We start from the raw sequence: 15849 nt of genomic DNA, 5'->3' as shown, positions 1-15849 counted from the left end.
ACAAAGGGGATGCCACCGTGATATTCGACGCATTATCAAGGGTTTGTCAAATTGTGAATGAGTGACTATTGGAGTGTGCACAGCCTGCGCAAAAAAAAACTAAGCAGAGCTCACGCCTTTCAAGCGACTTTTTTTTTCTAATTATCATTAGAGTCTCATCGTGCAGCCTTACAATGTATTAAACATCTAAACATATAGGCCAACGTTAGTAGAACAACTAAAGTTACATTAATAACTTTAAATGAAGCATATAGCAGTACCTATTTCTCTCGTAACCGCTTCAACACAGAATAGCCGCAGCTGCACAATCCCTCAAATCGTTTGGAGAAAATATTAAGATTTTATTCAGCTTTGTTCAATTGTATTCTTCATAATATAAAAATAATAATATAAAATAATGCCATTGAATTCTACGCAAATCTTGTCTGCTAAATGAACTGGTGTAGCCCACAGCCATATGGCCAGATCAGCCAGATCAGGACCTAACAGACAACTCTGAGTATGCTACTCTGTTCTGTTAGGCGACATTTTCTATTATCATGCTTCTTTAGACCGGTCTAAAATAAATAATGGGTTTATTGTGAAGGTGTAGGCTATATTACATGGATTTATTATACTTTTTAAAGTGGCTTTTAGTCTATGTCTGTCTGTGGAGTCCAGGAGATGCTAAATGTGTTTATGTTAATTAACGGTCAACTACCGTGACACTGACCAGTTATTTGCTTCACAATCACCGGCTGATGAAATTTCATGACCGCCACTAGTCAGGACAGTTCTATGGTAACTTCTTTGTCAGTCTGTCTGAGACATTACTATTGGAAGGGATTTTTTTTAGTCCAGACTAGCTTTAACTTCTGTTTGGGAAAGCGGCCAATAGAGAGCTCGTTTTGAGACTGACACGACACATCTCATATTCATAATGCTAAGTGCAGGTGAGAGTTTTGAAACATTGACTTGCTGTATAAATCATTGACTTGCTGTGAATTGAAGCTGATTTGCATTAAATACTGAGAAATGTAGGTATAGGCTAACTGTTATTGAGACAGACACAGATCATTAAACATCTTATAGCCATATAACCCAGATATCGATACCAACACTCCCACTGACTCATTGACCTAATGCACGTGAGTGTCTCAAGTGCTCACCTAGAGCCAAAGTATCTTCTGAATTGAAACCAGTAGGCATTAAATACTGAGACGATGTCACCGATCGAGACATTGACACACAAGACCAGGAAATTGTGCCACAAGTACACACAAACACACACACACACACACACACACACACACACACACACACACACACACACACACACACACACACACACACACACACACACACACAAATCAAATCAAATGTATTTATATAGCCCTTCGTACATCAGCTGATATCTCAAAGTGCTGTACAGAAACCCAGCCTAAAACCCCAAACAGCAAGCAATGCAGGTGTAGAAGCAGGGTGGCTAGGAAATACTCCCTAGAAAGGCCAAAACCTAGGAAGAAACCTAGAGAGGAACCAGGCTATGTGGGGTGGCCAGTCCTCTTCTGGCTGTGCCGGGTGGAGATTATAACAAAACATGGTCAAGATGTTCAAATGTTCATAAATGACCAGCATGGTCGAATAATAATAAGGCAGAATAGTTGAAACTGGAGCAGCAGCATGGTCAGGTGGACTGGGGACAGCAAGGAGTCATCATGTCAGGTATTCCTGGGGCATGGTCCTCCGAGAGAGAGAAAGAAAGAGAGAATTAGAGAGAGCATATGTGGGATGGCCAGTCCTCTTCTGGCTGTGCCGGGTGGAGATTATAACAGAACATGGCCAAGATGTTCAAATGTTCATAAATGACCAGCATGGTCGAATAATATTAAGGCAGAACAGTTGAAACTGGAGCAGCAGCACAGCAAGGTGGACTGGGGACAGCAAGGAGTCATCATGTCAGGTAGTCCTGGGGCATGGTCCTAGGGCTCAGGTCCTCCGAGAGAGAGAAAGAGAGAAGGAGAGAATTAGAGAACGCACACCTAGATTCACACAGGACACCGAATAGGACAGGAGAAGTACTCCAGATATAACAAACTGACCCTAGCCCCCCGACACATAAACTACTACTGCAGCATAAATACTGGAGGCTGAGACACACACACACACACACACACACACACACACACACACACACACACACACACACACACACACACGTTCTCATTTGTGCTGTGATGTTGTCTAACAATAATAATGTGTGTATGTGTGTGTGTGTGTGTGTGTGTGTGTGTGTGTGTGTGTGTGTGTGTGTGTGTGTGTGTGTGTGTGTGTGCGTGCCTGCGTGTGTGTGTCCTAGACTCATAATAACATGTTGTGTTCTGATCTAGGCCTGTGTCTGCAGTGCCTACATCCCTGTGTACTGTGGACTGATCCCCCCGACACTGCAGGGTGTGGTGAGTACAACTCCCTTCTTATTGGTTGTCACTATCTGGCCAATGTGCAAGCCCGAAGTTTTACAATTTCTCTTCTTAGAATCTGATGTTTAAACCCTAACACTAACCACACTGCGAATCTTATGCCTGCATTTGAACCTTTAAATTAAGACCAGAAAAGTGTATTTTATTATTTTGATGTTTACGATATAGCCCATTCTGATTTTCCATCTTGGCCATATAGTGGGAACTCTTCTTATCATTTATCAAGTGGGATTCTACACAACACAAACATACGGATTTCAAAACAGATACTTTTCTGTTTCCAGGTGCAAAACATGAGTTTTGAGAAAGCACAGCTGTTGTCAGTAGTGACCGTTTTAGAACAGATGTGATCGTTTTCAAAATTAATTGTTGGCTCTCCCCTCTCCTTGACTCTTATTGGTCAAGCTCTCCCTTTTCCTCACTGTGATTGGTCAAGCTCAAAGTTCGTCCAGCCTATTGACCTTTAATCCCGTTCCCTGACTATGGTTTCCTTGTATTGTTGTTGTCCTTCTTCCTTGGCTCAGGGAGAGCCAGTTCTCTACCCTCCTGCACTCGCTGAACCCTCCCTGTCTGGCTCTTCTCCTCCTCTACCCTCCCTCTCCTGTCTGTCTCTTCTCCTCCTCTATCCTCTCCTGTCTGTCTCTCCTCCTCCTCTATCCTCTCCTGTCTGTCTCTTCTCCTCCTCTATCCTCTCCTGTCTGTCTCTTCTCCTCCTCTATCCTCTCCTGTCTGTCTCTTCTCCTCCTCTATCCTCTCCTGTCTGTCTCTTCTCCTCCTCTATCCTCTCCTGTCTGTCTCTTCTCCTCCTCTCTCCTCTCCTGTCTGTCTCTTCTCCTCCTCTCTCCTCTCCTGTCTGTCTCTTCTCCTCCTCTATCCTCTCCTGTCTGTCTCTTCTCCTCCTCTACCCTCTCCTGTCTGTCTCTTCTCCTCTCTCCTCTCCTGTCTGTCTCTTCTCCTCCTCTATCCTCTCCTGTCTGTCTCTTCTCCTCCTCTATCCTCTCCTGTCTGTCTCTTCTCCTCCTCTATCCTCTCCTGTCTGTCTCTTCTCCTCCTCTATCCTCTCCTGTCTGTCTCTTCTCCTCCTCTCTCCTCTCCTGTCTGTCTCTTCTCCTCCTCTCTCCTCTCCTGTCTGTCTCTTCTCCTCCTCTATCCTCTCCTGTCTGTCTCTTCTCCTCCTCTATCCTCTCCTGTCTGTCTCTTCTCCTCCTCTACCCTCTCCTGTCTCTCTTCTCCTCTATCCTCTCCTGTCTGTCTCTTCTCCTCCTCTATCCTCTCCTGTCTGTCTCTTCTCCTCTACCCTCTCCTGTCTGTCTCTTCTCCTCCTCTCTCCTCTCCTGTCTGTCTCTTCTCCTTCTCTACCCTCCCTCTCCTGTCTGTCTCTTCTCCTCCTCTCTCCTCTCCTGTCTGTCTCTTCTCCTCCTCTCTCCTCTCCTGTCTGTCTCTTCTCCTTCTCTACCCTCCCTCTCCTGTCTGTCTCTTCTCCTCCTCTCTCCTCTCCTGTCTGTCTCTTCTCCTCCTCTATCCTCTCCTGTCTGTCTCTTCTCCTTCTCTACCCTCCCTCTCCTGTCTGTCTGTCTCTTCTCCTCCTCTACCCTCTCCTGTCTGTCTCTTCTCCTCCTCTACCCTCCCATGTCTGTCTCTTCTCCTCCTCTATCCTCTCCTGTCTGTCTCTTCTCCTCCTCTACCCTCTCCTGTCTGCCTCTTCTCCTCTATCCTCTCCTGTCTGTCTCTTCTCCTCCTCTCTCCTCTCCTGTCTGTCTCTCCTCCTCCTCTATCCTCTCCTGTCTGTCTCTTCTCCTCCTCTATCCTCTCCTGTCTGTCTCTTCTCCTCCTCTATCCTCTCCTGTCTGTCTCTTCTCCTCCTCTCTCCTCTCCTGTCTGTCTCTCCTCCTCCTCTATCCTCTCCTGTCTGTCTCTTCTCCTCCTCTATCCTCTCCTGTCTGTCTCTTCTCCTCCTCTACCCTCTCCTGTCTGTCTCTTCTCCTCCTCTATCCTCTCCTGTCTGTCTCTTCTCCTCCTCTCTCCTCTCCTGTCTGTCTCTTCTCCTCCTCTACCCTCCCATGTCTGTCTCTTCTTCTCCTCTATCCTCTCCTGTCTGTCTCTTCTCCTCCTCTATCCTCTCCTGTCTGTCTCTTCTCCTCCTCTACCCTCTCCTGTCTGTCTCTTCTCCTCCTCTATCCTCTCCTGTCCGTCTCTTCTCCTCCTCTCTCCTCTCTTGTCTGTCTCTTCTCCTCCTCTACCCTCCCATGTCTGTCTCTTCTTCTCCTCTATCCTCTCCTGTCTGTCTCTTCTCCTCCTCTATCCTCTCCTGTCTGTCTCTTCTCCTCCTCTACCCCTCCCTCTCCTGTCTGTCTCTTCTCCTCCTCTATCCTCTCCTGTCTGTCTCTTCTCCTCCTCTACCCTCTCCTGTCTCTCCTCCTCCTCTCTCCTCTCCTGTCTGTCTCTTCTCCTCCTCTCTCCTCTCCTGTCTGTCTCTTCTCCTCCTCTATCCTCTCCTGTCTGTCTCTTCTCCTCCTCTATCCTCTCCTGTCTGTCTCTTCTCCTCCTCTACCCTCTCCTGTCTCTCTTCTCCTCTATCCTCTCCTGTCTGTCTCTTCTCCTCCTCTATCCTCTCCTGTCTGTCTCTTCTCCTCTATCCTCTCCTGTCTGTCTCTTCTCCTCCTCTATCCTCTCCTGTCTGTCTCTTCTCCTCCTCTATCCTCTCCTGTCTGTCTCTTCTCCTCCTCTATCCTCTCCTGTCTGTCTCTTCTCCTCCTCTATCCTCTCCTGTCTGTCTCTTCTCCTCCTCTATCCTCTCCTGTCTGTCTCTTCTCCTCCTCTCTCCTCTCCTGTCTGTCTCTTCTCCTCCTCTCTCCTCTCCTGTCTGTCTCTTCTCCTCCTCTATCCTCTCCTGTCTGTCTCTTCTCCTCCTCTATCCTCTCCTGTCTGTCTCTTCTCCTCCTCTACCCTCTCCTGTCTCTCTTCTCCTCTATCCTCTCCTGTCTGTCTCTTCTCCTCCTCTATCCTCTCCTGTCTGTCTCTTCTCCTCTACCCTCTCCTGTCTGTCTCTTCTCCTCCTCTCTCCTCTCCTGTCTGTCTCTTCTCCTTCTCTACCCTCCCTCTCCTGTCTGTCTCTTCTCCTCCTCTCTCCTCTCCTGTCTGTCTCTTCTCCTCCTCTCTCCTCTCCTGTCTGTCTCTTCTCCTTCTCTACCCTCCCTCTCCTGTCTGTCTCTTCTCCTCCTCTCTCCTCTCCTGTCTGTCTCTTCTCCTCCTCTATCCTCTCCTGTCTGTCTCTTCTCCTTCTCTACCCTCCCTCTCCTGTCTGTCTGTCTCTTCTCCTCCTCTACCCTCTCCTGTCTGTCTCTTCTCCTCCTCTACCCTCCCATGTCTGTCTCTTCTCCTCCTCTATCCTCTCCTGTCTGTCTCTTCTCCTCCTCTACCCTCTCCTGTCTGCCTCTTCTCCTCTATCCTCTCCTGTCTGTCTCTTCTCCTCCTCTCTCCTCTCCTGTCTGTCTCTCCTCCTCCTCTATCCTCTCCTGTCTGTCTCTTCTCCTCCTCTATCCTCTCCTGTCTGTCTCTTCTCCTCCTCTATCCTCTCCTGTCTGTCTCTTCTCCTCCTCTCTCCTCTCCTGTCTGTCTCTCCTCCTCCTCTATCCTCTCCTGTCTGTCTCTTCTCCTCCTCTATCCTCTCCTGTCTGTCTCTTCTCCTCCTCTACCCTCTCCTGTCTGTCTCTTCTCCTCCTCTATCCTCTCCTGTCTGTCTCTTCTCCTCCTCTCTCCTCTCCTGTCTGTCTCTTCTCCTCCTCTACCCTCCCATGTCTGTCTCTTCTTCTCCTCTATCCTCTCCTGTCTGTCTCTTCTCCTCCTCTATCCTCTCCTGTCTGTCTCTTCTCCTCCTCTACCCTCTCCTGTCTGTCTCTTCTCCTCCTCTATCCTCTCCTGTCCGTCTCTTCTCCTCCTCTCTCCTCTCTTGTCTGTCTCTTCTCCTCCTCTACCCTCCCATGTCTGTCTCTTCTTCTCCTCTATCCTCTCCTGTCTGTCTCTTCTCCTCCTCTATCCTCTCCTGTCTGTCTCTTCTCCTCCTCTACCCCTCCCTCTCCTGTCTGTCTCTTCTCCTCCTCTATCCTCTCCTGTCTGTCTCTTCTCCTCCTCTACCCTCTCCTGTCTCTCCTCCTCCTCTATCCTCTCCTGTCTGTCTCTTCTCCTCCTCTACCCTCTCCTGTCTGTCTCTTCTCCTCCTCTACCCTCCCATGTCTGTCTCTTCTTCTCCTCTATCCTCTCCTGTCTGTCTCTTCTCCTCCTCTATCCTCTCCTGTCTGTCTCTTCTCCTCCTCTATCCTCTCCTGTCTGTCTCTTCTCCTCCTCTACCCTCTCCTCTCTGTCTCTTCTCCTCCTCTACCCTCTCCTGTCTGTCTCTTCTCCTCCTCTCTCCTCTCCTGTCTGTCTCTTCTCCTCCTCTATCCTCTCCTGTCTGTCTCTTCTCCTCCTCTCTCCTCTCCTGTCTGTCTCTTCTCCTCCTCTATCCTCTCCTGTCTGTCTCTTCTCCTCCTCTACCCCTCCCTCTCCTGTCTGTCTCTTCTCCTCCTCTACCCTCTCCTGTCTGTCTCTTCTCCTCCTCTACCCCTCCCTCTCCTGTCTGTCTCTTCTCCTCCTCTCTCCTCTCCTGTCTGTCTCTTCTCCTCCTCTATCCTCTCCTGTCTGTCTCTTCTCCTCCTCTACCCCTCCTTCTCCTGTCTGTCTCTTCTCCTCCTCTACCCTCTCCTGTCTGTCTCTTCTCCTCCTCTGCCCCTCCCTCTCCTGTCTGTCTCTTCTCCTCCTCTCTCCTCTCCTGTCTGTCTCTTCTCCTCCTCTCTCCTCTCCTGTCTGTCTCTTCTCCTCCTCTCTCCTCTCCTGTCTGTCTCTTCTCCTCCTCTACCCTCTCCTGTCTCTCCTCCTCCTCTATCCTCTCCTGTCTGTCTCTTCTCTTCCTCTCTCCTCTCCTGTCTGTCTCTTCTCCTCCTCTACCCTCTCCTGTCTGTCTCTTCTCCTCCTCTACCCTCTCCTGTCTGTCTCTTCTCCTCCTCTACCCTCTCCTGTCTCTTCTCCTCCTCTACCCTCTCCTGTCTCTCCTCCTCCTCTCTCCTCTCCTGTCTATCTCTTCTCCTCCTCTCTCCTCTCCTGTCTGTCTCTTCTCCTCCTCTATCCTCTCCTGTCTGTCGCTTCTCCTCCTCTACCCTCTCCTGTCTGTCTCTTCTCCTCCTCTCTCCTCTCCTGTCTGTCTCTTCTCCTCCTCTACCCTCCCATGTCTGTCTCTTCTCCTCCTCTATCCTCTCCTGTCTGTCTCTTCTCCTCCTCCCTCCTCTCCTGTCTGTCTCTTCTCCTCTCTCCTCTCCTGTCTGTCTCTTCTCCTCCTCTATCCTCTCCTGTCTGTCTCTTCTCCTCCTCTATCCTCTCCTGTCTGTCTCTTCTCCTCCTCTACCCTCCCATGTCTGTCTCTTCTCCTCCTCTATCCTCTCCTGTCTGTCTCTTCTCCTCCTCTATCCTCTCCTGTCTGTCTCTTCTCCTCCTCTATCCTCTCCTGTCTGTCTCTTCTCCTTCTCTACCCTCCCTCTCCTGTCTGTCTCTTCTCCTCCTCTACCCTCTCCTGTCTGTCTCTTCTCCTCCTCTACCCTCCCATGTCTGTCTCTTCTCCTCCTCTATCCTCTCCTGTCTGTCTCTTCTCCTCCTCTACCCTCTCCTGTCTGCCTCTTCTCCTCTATCCTCTCCTGTCTGTCTCTTCTCCTCCTCTCTCCTCTCCTGTCTGTCTCTCCTCCTCCTCTATCCTCTCCTGTCTGTCTCTTCTCCTCCTCTATCCTCTCCTGTCTGTCTCTTCTCCTCCTCTATCCTATCCTGTCTGTCTCTTCTCCTCCTCTCTCCTCTCCTGTCTGTCTCTCCTCCTCCTCTATCCTCTCCTGTCTGTCTCTTCTCCTCCTCTATCCTCTCCTGTCTGTCTCTTCTCCTCCTCTACCCTCTCCTGTCTGTCTCTTCTCCTCCTCTATCCTCTCCTGTCTGTCTCTTCTCCTCCTCTCTCCTCTCCTGTCTGTCTCTTCTCCTCCTCTACCCTCCCATGTCTGTCTCTTCTTCTCCTCTATCCTCTCCTGTCTGTCTCTTCTCCTCCTCTATCCTCTCCTGTCTGTCTCTTCTCCTCCTCTACCCTCTCCTGTCTGTCTCTTCTCCTCCTCTATCCTCTCCTGTCCGTCTCTTCTCCTCCTCTCTCCTCTCTTGTCTGTCTCTTCTCCTCCTCTACCCTCCCATGTCTGTCTCTTCTTCTCCTCTATCCTCTCCTGTCTGTCTCTTCTCCTCCTCTATCCTCTCCTGTCTGTCTCTTCTCCTCCTCTACCCCTCCCTCTCCTGTCTGTCTCTTCTCCTCCTCTATCCTCTCCTGTCTGTCTCTTCTCCTCCTCTACCCTCTCCTGTCTCTCCTCCTCCTCTATCCTCTCCTGTCTGTCTCTTCTCCTCCTCTACCCTCTCCTGTCTGTCTCTTCTCCTCCTCTACCCTCCCATGTCTGTCTCTTCTTCTCCTCTATCCTCTCCTGTCTGTCTCTTCTCCTCCTCTATCCTCTCCTGTCTGTCTCTTCTCCTCCTCTATCCTCTCCTGTCTGTCTCTTCTCCTCCTCTATCCTCTCCTGTCTGTCTCTTCTCCTCCTCTCTCCTCTCCTGTCTGTCTCTTCTCCTCCTCTATCCTCTCCTGTCTGTCTCTTCTCCTCCTCTACCCCTCCCTCTCCTGTCTGTCTCTTCTCCTCCTCTACCCTCTCCTGTCTGTCTCTTCTCCTCCTCTACCCCTCCCTCTCCTGTCTGTCTCTTCTCCTCCTCTATCCTCCCATGTCTGTCTCTTCTTCTCCTCTATCCTCTCCTGTCTGTCTCTTCTCCTCCTCTATCCTCTCCTGTCTGTCTCTTCTCCTCCTCTATCCTCTCCTGTCTGTCTCTTCTCCTCCTCTATCCTCTCCTGTCTGTCTCTTCTCCTCCTCTCTCTCTCCTGTCTGTCTCTTCTCCTCCTGTATCCTCTCCTGTCTGTCTCTTCTCCTCCTCTACCCCTCCCTCTCCTGTCTGTCTCTTCTCCTCCTCTACCCTCTCCTGTCTGTCTCTTCTCCTCCTCTCTCCTCTCCTGTCTGTCTCTTCTCCTCCTCTATCCTCTCCTGTCTGTCTCTTATCCTCCTCTACCCCTCCCTCTCCTGTCTGTCTCTTCTCCTCCTCTACCCTCTCCTGTCTGTCTCTTCTCCTCCTCTGCCCCTCCCTCTCCTGTCTGTCTCTTCTCCTCCTCTCTCCTCTCCTGTCTGTCTCTTCTCCTCCTCTCTCCTCTCCTGTCTGTCTCTTCTCCTCCTCTCTCCTCTCCTGTCTGTCTCTTCTCCTCCTCTACCCTCTCCTGTCTCTCCTCCTCCTCTATCCTCTCCTGTCTGTCTCTTCTCCTCCTCTCTCCTCTCCTGTCTGTCTCTTCTCCTCCTCTACCCTCTCCTGTCTGTCTCTTCTCCTCCTCTACCCTCTCCTGTCTCTCCTCCTCCTCTATCCTCTCCTGTCTGTCTCTTCTCCTCCTCTCTCCTCTCCTGTCTGTCTCTTCTCCTCCTCTCTCCTCTCCTGTCTGTCTCTTCTCCTCCTCTAGCCTCTCCTGTCTGTCTCTTCTCCTCCTCTACCCTCTCCTGTCTCTCCTCGTCCTCTATCCTCTCCTGTCTGTCTCTTCTCCTCCTTACTCCTCTCCTGTCTGTCTCTTCTCCTCCTCTCTCCTCTCCTGTCTGTCTCTTCTCCTCCTCTCTCCTCTCCCGTCTGTCTCTTCTCCTCCTCTATCCTCTGCTGTCTGTCTCTTCTCCTCCTCTCTCCTCTCCTGTCTGTCTCTTCTCCTCCTCTATCCTCTCCTGTCTGTCTCTTCTCCTCCTCTCTCCTCTCCTGTCTGTCTCTTCTCCTCCTCTATCCTCTCCTGTCTGTCTCTTCTCCTCCTCTACCCTCTCCTGTCTCTCCTCGTCCTCTACCCTCTCCTGTCTCTTCTCCTCCTCTCTCCTCTCCTGTCTGTCTCTTCTCCTCCTCTATCCTCTCCTGTCTGTCTCTTCTCCTCCTCTACCCTCTCCTGTCTGTCTCTTATCCTCCACTACCCTCTCCTGTCTGTCTCTTCTCCTCTATCCTCTCCTGTCTGTCTCTTCTCCTCCTCTATCCTCTCCTGTCTGTCTCTTCTCCTCCTCTCTCCTCTCCTGTCTGTCTCTTCTCCTCCTCTATCCTCTCCTGTCTGTCTCTTCTCCTCCTCTACCCTCTCCTGTCTGTCTCTTCTCCTCCTCTACCCTCTCCTGTCTCTCCTCCTCCTCTATCCTCTCCTGTCTGTCTCTTCTCCTCCTCTCTCCTCTCCTGTCTGTCTCTTATCCTCCTCTACCCCTCCCTCTTTCTCTCTTGGTGCCTCTTGCTCTATTTCTGTAATGTTAGCTTTCTTTCCATGTGTTCTGACTCTTGAATGACGTGACATGTGACTTGGCTTTGACTATGCAGCTCAATCATTGTCAATTTAGACTAAAGTCATAAAGGCACAGTTCCACACCGTAATGCTTTGGCCAGAACCCTAGCTAACTTTCTAACAAGGATTAGATTACATTTGACATCAGTGTTTCTCTTTGGCCTTTGGGAAGTGTTAGTGTGTGTGTGTGTGTGTGTGCGTGTGTGTGTGCGTGTGCGTGTGTGTGAACTTCGGGCCTGAGCACCAATGTGACAGTGCCAGATTCATGAGTGTGTTGGCAGAGGTCTCAAGGTTGTCCTCTGCTGGCCTCGTGCTGGCGGGACACTGGGCCCGACGTCACTATAGACACTATCAATTGACATCACATCACATGCCTCCCACAAGCACTTTTACCATACACACTCTAGTATGCTGTTACCATATACACTCTAGTATGGTGTTACTGTTACCATATACACTCTAGTATGTTGTTACCATATACACTCTAGTATGTTGTTACCATATACACTCTAGTATGTTGTTACTGTTACCATATACACTCTAGTATGTTGTTACCATATATACTCTAGTATGTTGTTACCATATACACTCTAGTATGCTGTTACCATATACACTCTAGTATGTTGTTACCATATACACTCTAGTATGGTGTTACTGTTACCATATACACTCTAGTATGGTGTTACTGTTACCATATACACTCTAGTATGTTGTTACTGTTACCATATACACTCTAGTATGTTGTTACCATATATACTCTAGTATGTTGTTACCATATACACTCTAGTATGCTGTTACCATATACACTCTAGTATGTTGTTACCATATACACTCTAGTATGGTGTTACTGTTACCATATACACTCTAGTATGTTGTTACTGTTACCATATATACTCTAGTATGCTGTTACCATATACACTCTAGTATGTTGTTACCATATACACTCTAGTATGGTGTTACTGTTACCATATACACTCTAGTATGGTGTTACTGTTACCATATACACTCTAGTATGTTGTTACCAAATACACTCTAGTATGTTGTTACCATATACACTCTAGTATGTTGTTACCACATATACTCTAGTATGTTGTTACCATATACACTCTAGTATGCTGTTACCATATACACTCTAGTATGGTGTTACTGTTACCATATACACTCTAGTATGGTGTTACTGTTACCATATACACTCTAGTATGTTGTTACCATATACACTCTAGTATGGTGTTACTGTTACCATATACACTCTAGTATGGTGTTACTGTTACCATATACACTCTAGTATGTTGTTACCATATACACTCTAGTATGGTGTTACTATTACCATATACACTCTAGTATGTTGTTACCATATATACTCTAGTATGTTGTTACCATATACACTCTAGTATGCTGTTACCATATACACTCTAGTATGTTGTTACTGTTACCATATACACTCTAGTATGTTGTTACCATATACACTCTAGTATGTTGTTACCATATACACTCTAGTATGTTGTTACCATATACACTCTAGTATGTTGTTACCATATACACTCTAGTATGCTGTTACCATATACACTCTAGTATGTTGTTACCATATACACTCTAGTATGGTGTTACTGTTACCATATACACTCTAGTATGTTGTTACCATATATACTCTAGTATGTTGTTACCATATACACTCTAGTATGCTGTTACCATATACACTCTAGTATGTTGTTACCATATACACTCTAGTATGTTGTTACTGTTACCATATACACTCTAGTATGCTGTTACCATATACACTCTAGTATGTTGTTACCATATACACTCTAGTATGGTGTTACTGTTACCATATACACTCTAGTATGTTGTTACCATATATACTCTAGTATGTTGTTACCATATACACTCTAGTATGCTGTTACCATATACACTCTAGTATGTTGTTACCATATACACTCTAGTATGTTGTTACCATATACACTCTAGTATGTTGTTACCATATACACTCTAGTATGGTGTTACTGTTACCATATACACTCTAGTATGTTGTTACCATATATACTCTAGTATGTTGTTACCATATACACTCTAGTATGTTGTTACCAAATACACTCTAGTATGTTGTTACCATATACACTCTAGTATGTTGTTACCATATATACTATAGTATGTTGTTACCATATACACTCTAGTATGTTGTTACCAAATACACTCTAGTATGTTGTTACCATATACACTCTAGTATGTTGTTACCATATATACTCTAGTATGTTGTTACCATATACACTCTAGTATGTTGTTACCAAATACACTCTAGTATGTTGTTACCATATATACTATAGTATGTTGTTACCATATACACTCTAGTATGTTGTTACCAAATACACTCTAGTATGTTGTTACCATATACACTCTAGTATGTTGTTACCATATATACTCTAGTATGTTGTTACCATATACACTCTAGTATGTTGTTACCAAATACACTCTAGTATGTTGTTACCATATACACTCTAGTATGTTGTTACCATATATACTCTAGTATGTTGTTACCATATACACTCTAGTATGTTGTTACCATATATACTCTAGTATGTTGTTACCATATACACTCTAGTATGTTGTTACCATATACACTCTAGTATGTTGTTACCAAATACACTCTAGTATGTTGTTACCATATACACTCTAGTATGTTGTTACCATATATACTCTAGTATGTTGTTACCATATACACTCTAGTATGTTGTTACCAAATACACTCTAGTATGTTGTTACCATATACACTCTAGTATGTTGTTACCAAATACACTCTAGTATGCTGTTACCATATACACTCTAGTATGTTGTTACCATATACACTCTAGTATGGTGTTACTGTTACCATATACACTCTAGTATGTTGTTACCATATACACTCTAGTATGCTGTTACCATATACACTCTAGTATGTTGTTACCATATACACTCTAGTATGTTGTTACCATATACACTCTAGTATGCTGTTACCATATACACTCTAGTATGTTGTTACCATATATACTCTAGTATGGTGTTACTGTTACCATATACACTCTAGTATGGTGTTACTGTTACCATATACACTCTAGTATGTTGTTACCATATACACTCTAGTATGGTGTTACTGTTACCATATACACTCTAGTATGGTGTTACTGTTACCATATACACTCTAGTATGTTGTTACCATATATACTCTAGTATGTTGTTACCATATACACTCTAGTATGTTGTTACCATATATACTCTAGTATGTTGTTACCATATACACTCTAGTATGCTGTTACCATATACACTCTAGTATGTTGTTACCATATACACTCTAGTATGTTGTTACCATATACACTCTAGTATGGTGTTACCATATACACTCTAGTATGGTGTTACTGTTACCATATACACTCTAGTATGCTGTTACCATATACACTCTAGTATGTTGTTACCATATACACTCTAGTACAGTGCCTTGCGAAAGTATTCGGCCCCCTTGAACTTTGCGACCTTTTGCCACATTTCAGGCTTCAAACATAAAGATATAAAACTGTATTTTTTTGTGAAGAATCAACAACAAGTGGGACACAATCATGAAGTGGAACGACATTTATTGGATATTTCAAACTTTTTTAACAAATCAAAAACTGAAAAATTGGGCGTGCAAAATTATTCAGCCCCTTTACTTTCAGTGCAGCAAACTCTCTCTAGAAGTTCAGTGAGGATCTCTGAATGATCCAATGTTGACCTAAATGACTAATGATGATAAATACAATCCACCTGTGTGTAATCAAGTCTCCGTATAAATGCACCTGCACTGTGATAGTCTCAGAGGTCCGTTAAAAGCGCAGAGAGCATCATGAAGAACAAGGAACACACCAGGCAGGTCCGAGATACTGTTGTGAAGAAGTTTAAAGCCGGATTTGGATACAAAAATATTTCCCAAGCTTTAAACATCCCAAGGAGCACTGTGCAAGCGATAATATTGAAATGGAAGGAGTATCAGACCACTGCAAATCTACCAAGACCTGGCCGTCCCTCTAAACTTTCAGCTCATACAAGGAGAAGACTGATCAGAGATGCAGCCAAGAGGCCCATGATCACTCTGGATGAACTGCAGCGATCTACAGCTGAGGTGGGAGACTGTCCATAGGACAACAATCAGTCGTATATTGCATAAATCTGGCCTTTATGGAAGAGTGGCAAGAAGAAAGCCATTTCTTAAAGATATCCATAAAAAGTGTTGTTTAAAGTTTGCCACAAGCCACCTGGGAGACACACCAAACATGTGGAAGAAGGTGCTCTGGTCAGATGAAACCAAAATTGAACTTTTTGGCAACAATGCAAAGGTGGCGCTACAAAGTATTAACTTAAGGGGGCTGAATAATTTTGCACGCCCAATTTTTCAGTTTTTGATTTGTTAAAAAAGTTTGAAATATCCAATAAATGTCGTTCCACTTCATGATTGTGTCCCACTTGTTGTTGATTCTTCACAAAAAAATACAGTTTTATATCTTTATGTTTGAAGCCTGAAATGTGGCAAAAGGTCGCAAAGTTCAAGGGGGCCGAAGACTTTCGCAAGGCACTGTATGTTGTTACCATATACACTCTAGTATGGTGTTACTGTTACCATATACACTCTAGTATGGTGTTACCATATACACTCTAGTATGTTGTTACCATATACACTCTAGTATGTTGTTACCATATACACTCTAGTATGTTGTTACCAAATACACTCTAGTATGCTGTTACCATATACACTCTAGTATGTTGTTACCATATACACTCTAGTATGTTGTTACCATATACACTCTAGTATGTTGTTACCATATACACTCTAGTATGGTGTTACCATATACACTCTAGTATGGTGTTACTGTTACCATATACACTCTAGTATGCTGTTACCATATACACTCTAGTATGTTGTTACCATATACACTCTAGTATGTTGTTACCATATACACT

The 15849-nt window shown here is 45.8% G+C and overlaps 1 protein-coding gene across 10 annotated transcripts in view; it reads left to right on the top strand.

Moving 5' to 3' along the window:
* Positions 1 to 15849, top strand: part of LOC110512506 (patatin-like phospholipase domain-containing protein 2) — a 48747-nt gene that overhangs the window by 3482 nt on the left and 29416 nt on the right. For all 10 annotated transcript variants that reach the window (XR_016490308.1, XR_016490303.1, XR_016490307.1 and 7 more), the window contains exon 3: positions 2370 to 2435. Coding sequence is in view for 1 of the 10 variants with exons in the window: in XM_036961083.2 (XP_036816978.2) it covers positions 2370 to 2435 (66 nt within the window). In the remaining 9 variants the exon portion in view is untranslated. The remainder of the gene's footprint in view (positions 1 to 2369; positions 2436 to 15849) is intronic.

This window comes from Oncorhynchus mykiss, chromosome 2, assembly GCF_057628025.1.
Source record: "Oncorhynchus mykiss isolate SJ-2025 chromosome 2, ASM5762802v1, whole genome shotgun sequence".
NCBI lineage: Eukaryota > Metazoa > Chordata > Actinopteri > Salmoniformes > Salmonidae > Oncorhynchus > Oncorhynchus mykiss.
Note: the sequence above shows the minus strand (reverse complement) of the source record. Positions and strands in the feature narration are given on the sequence as shown.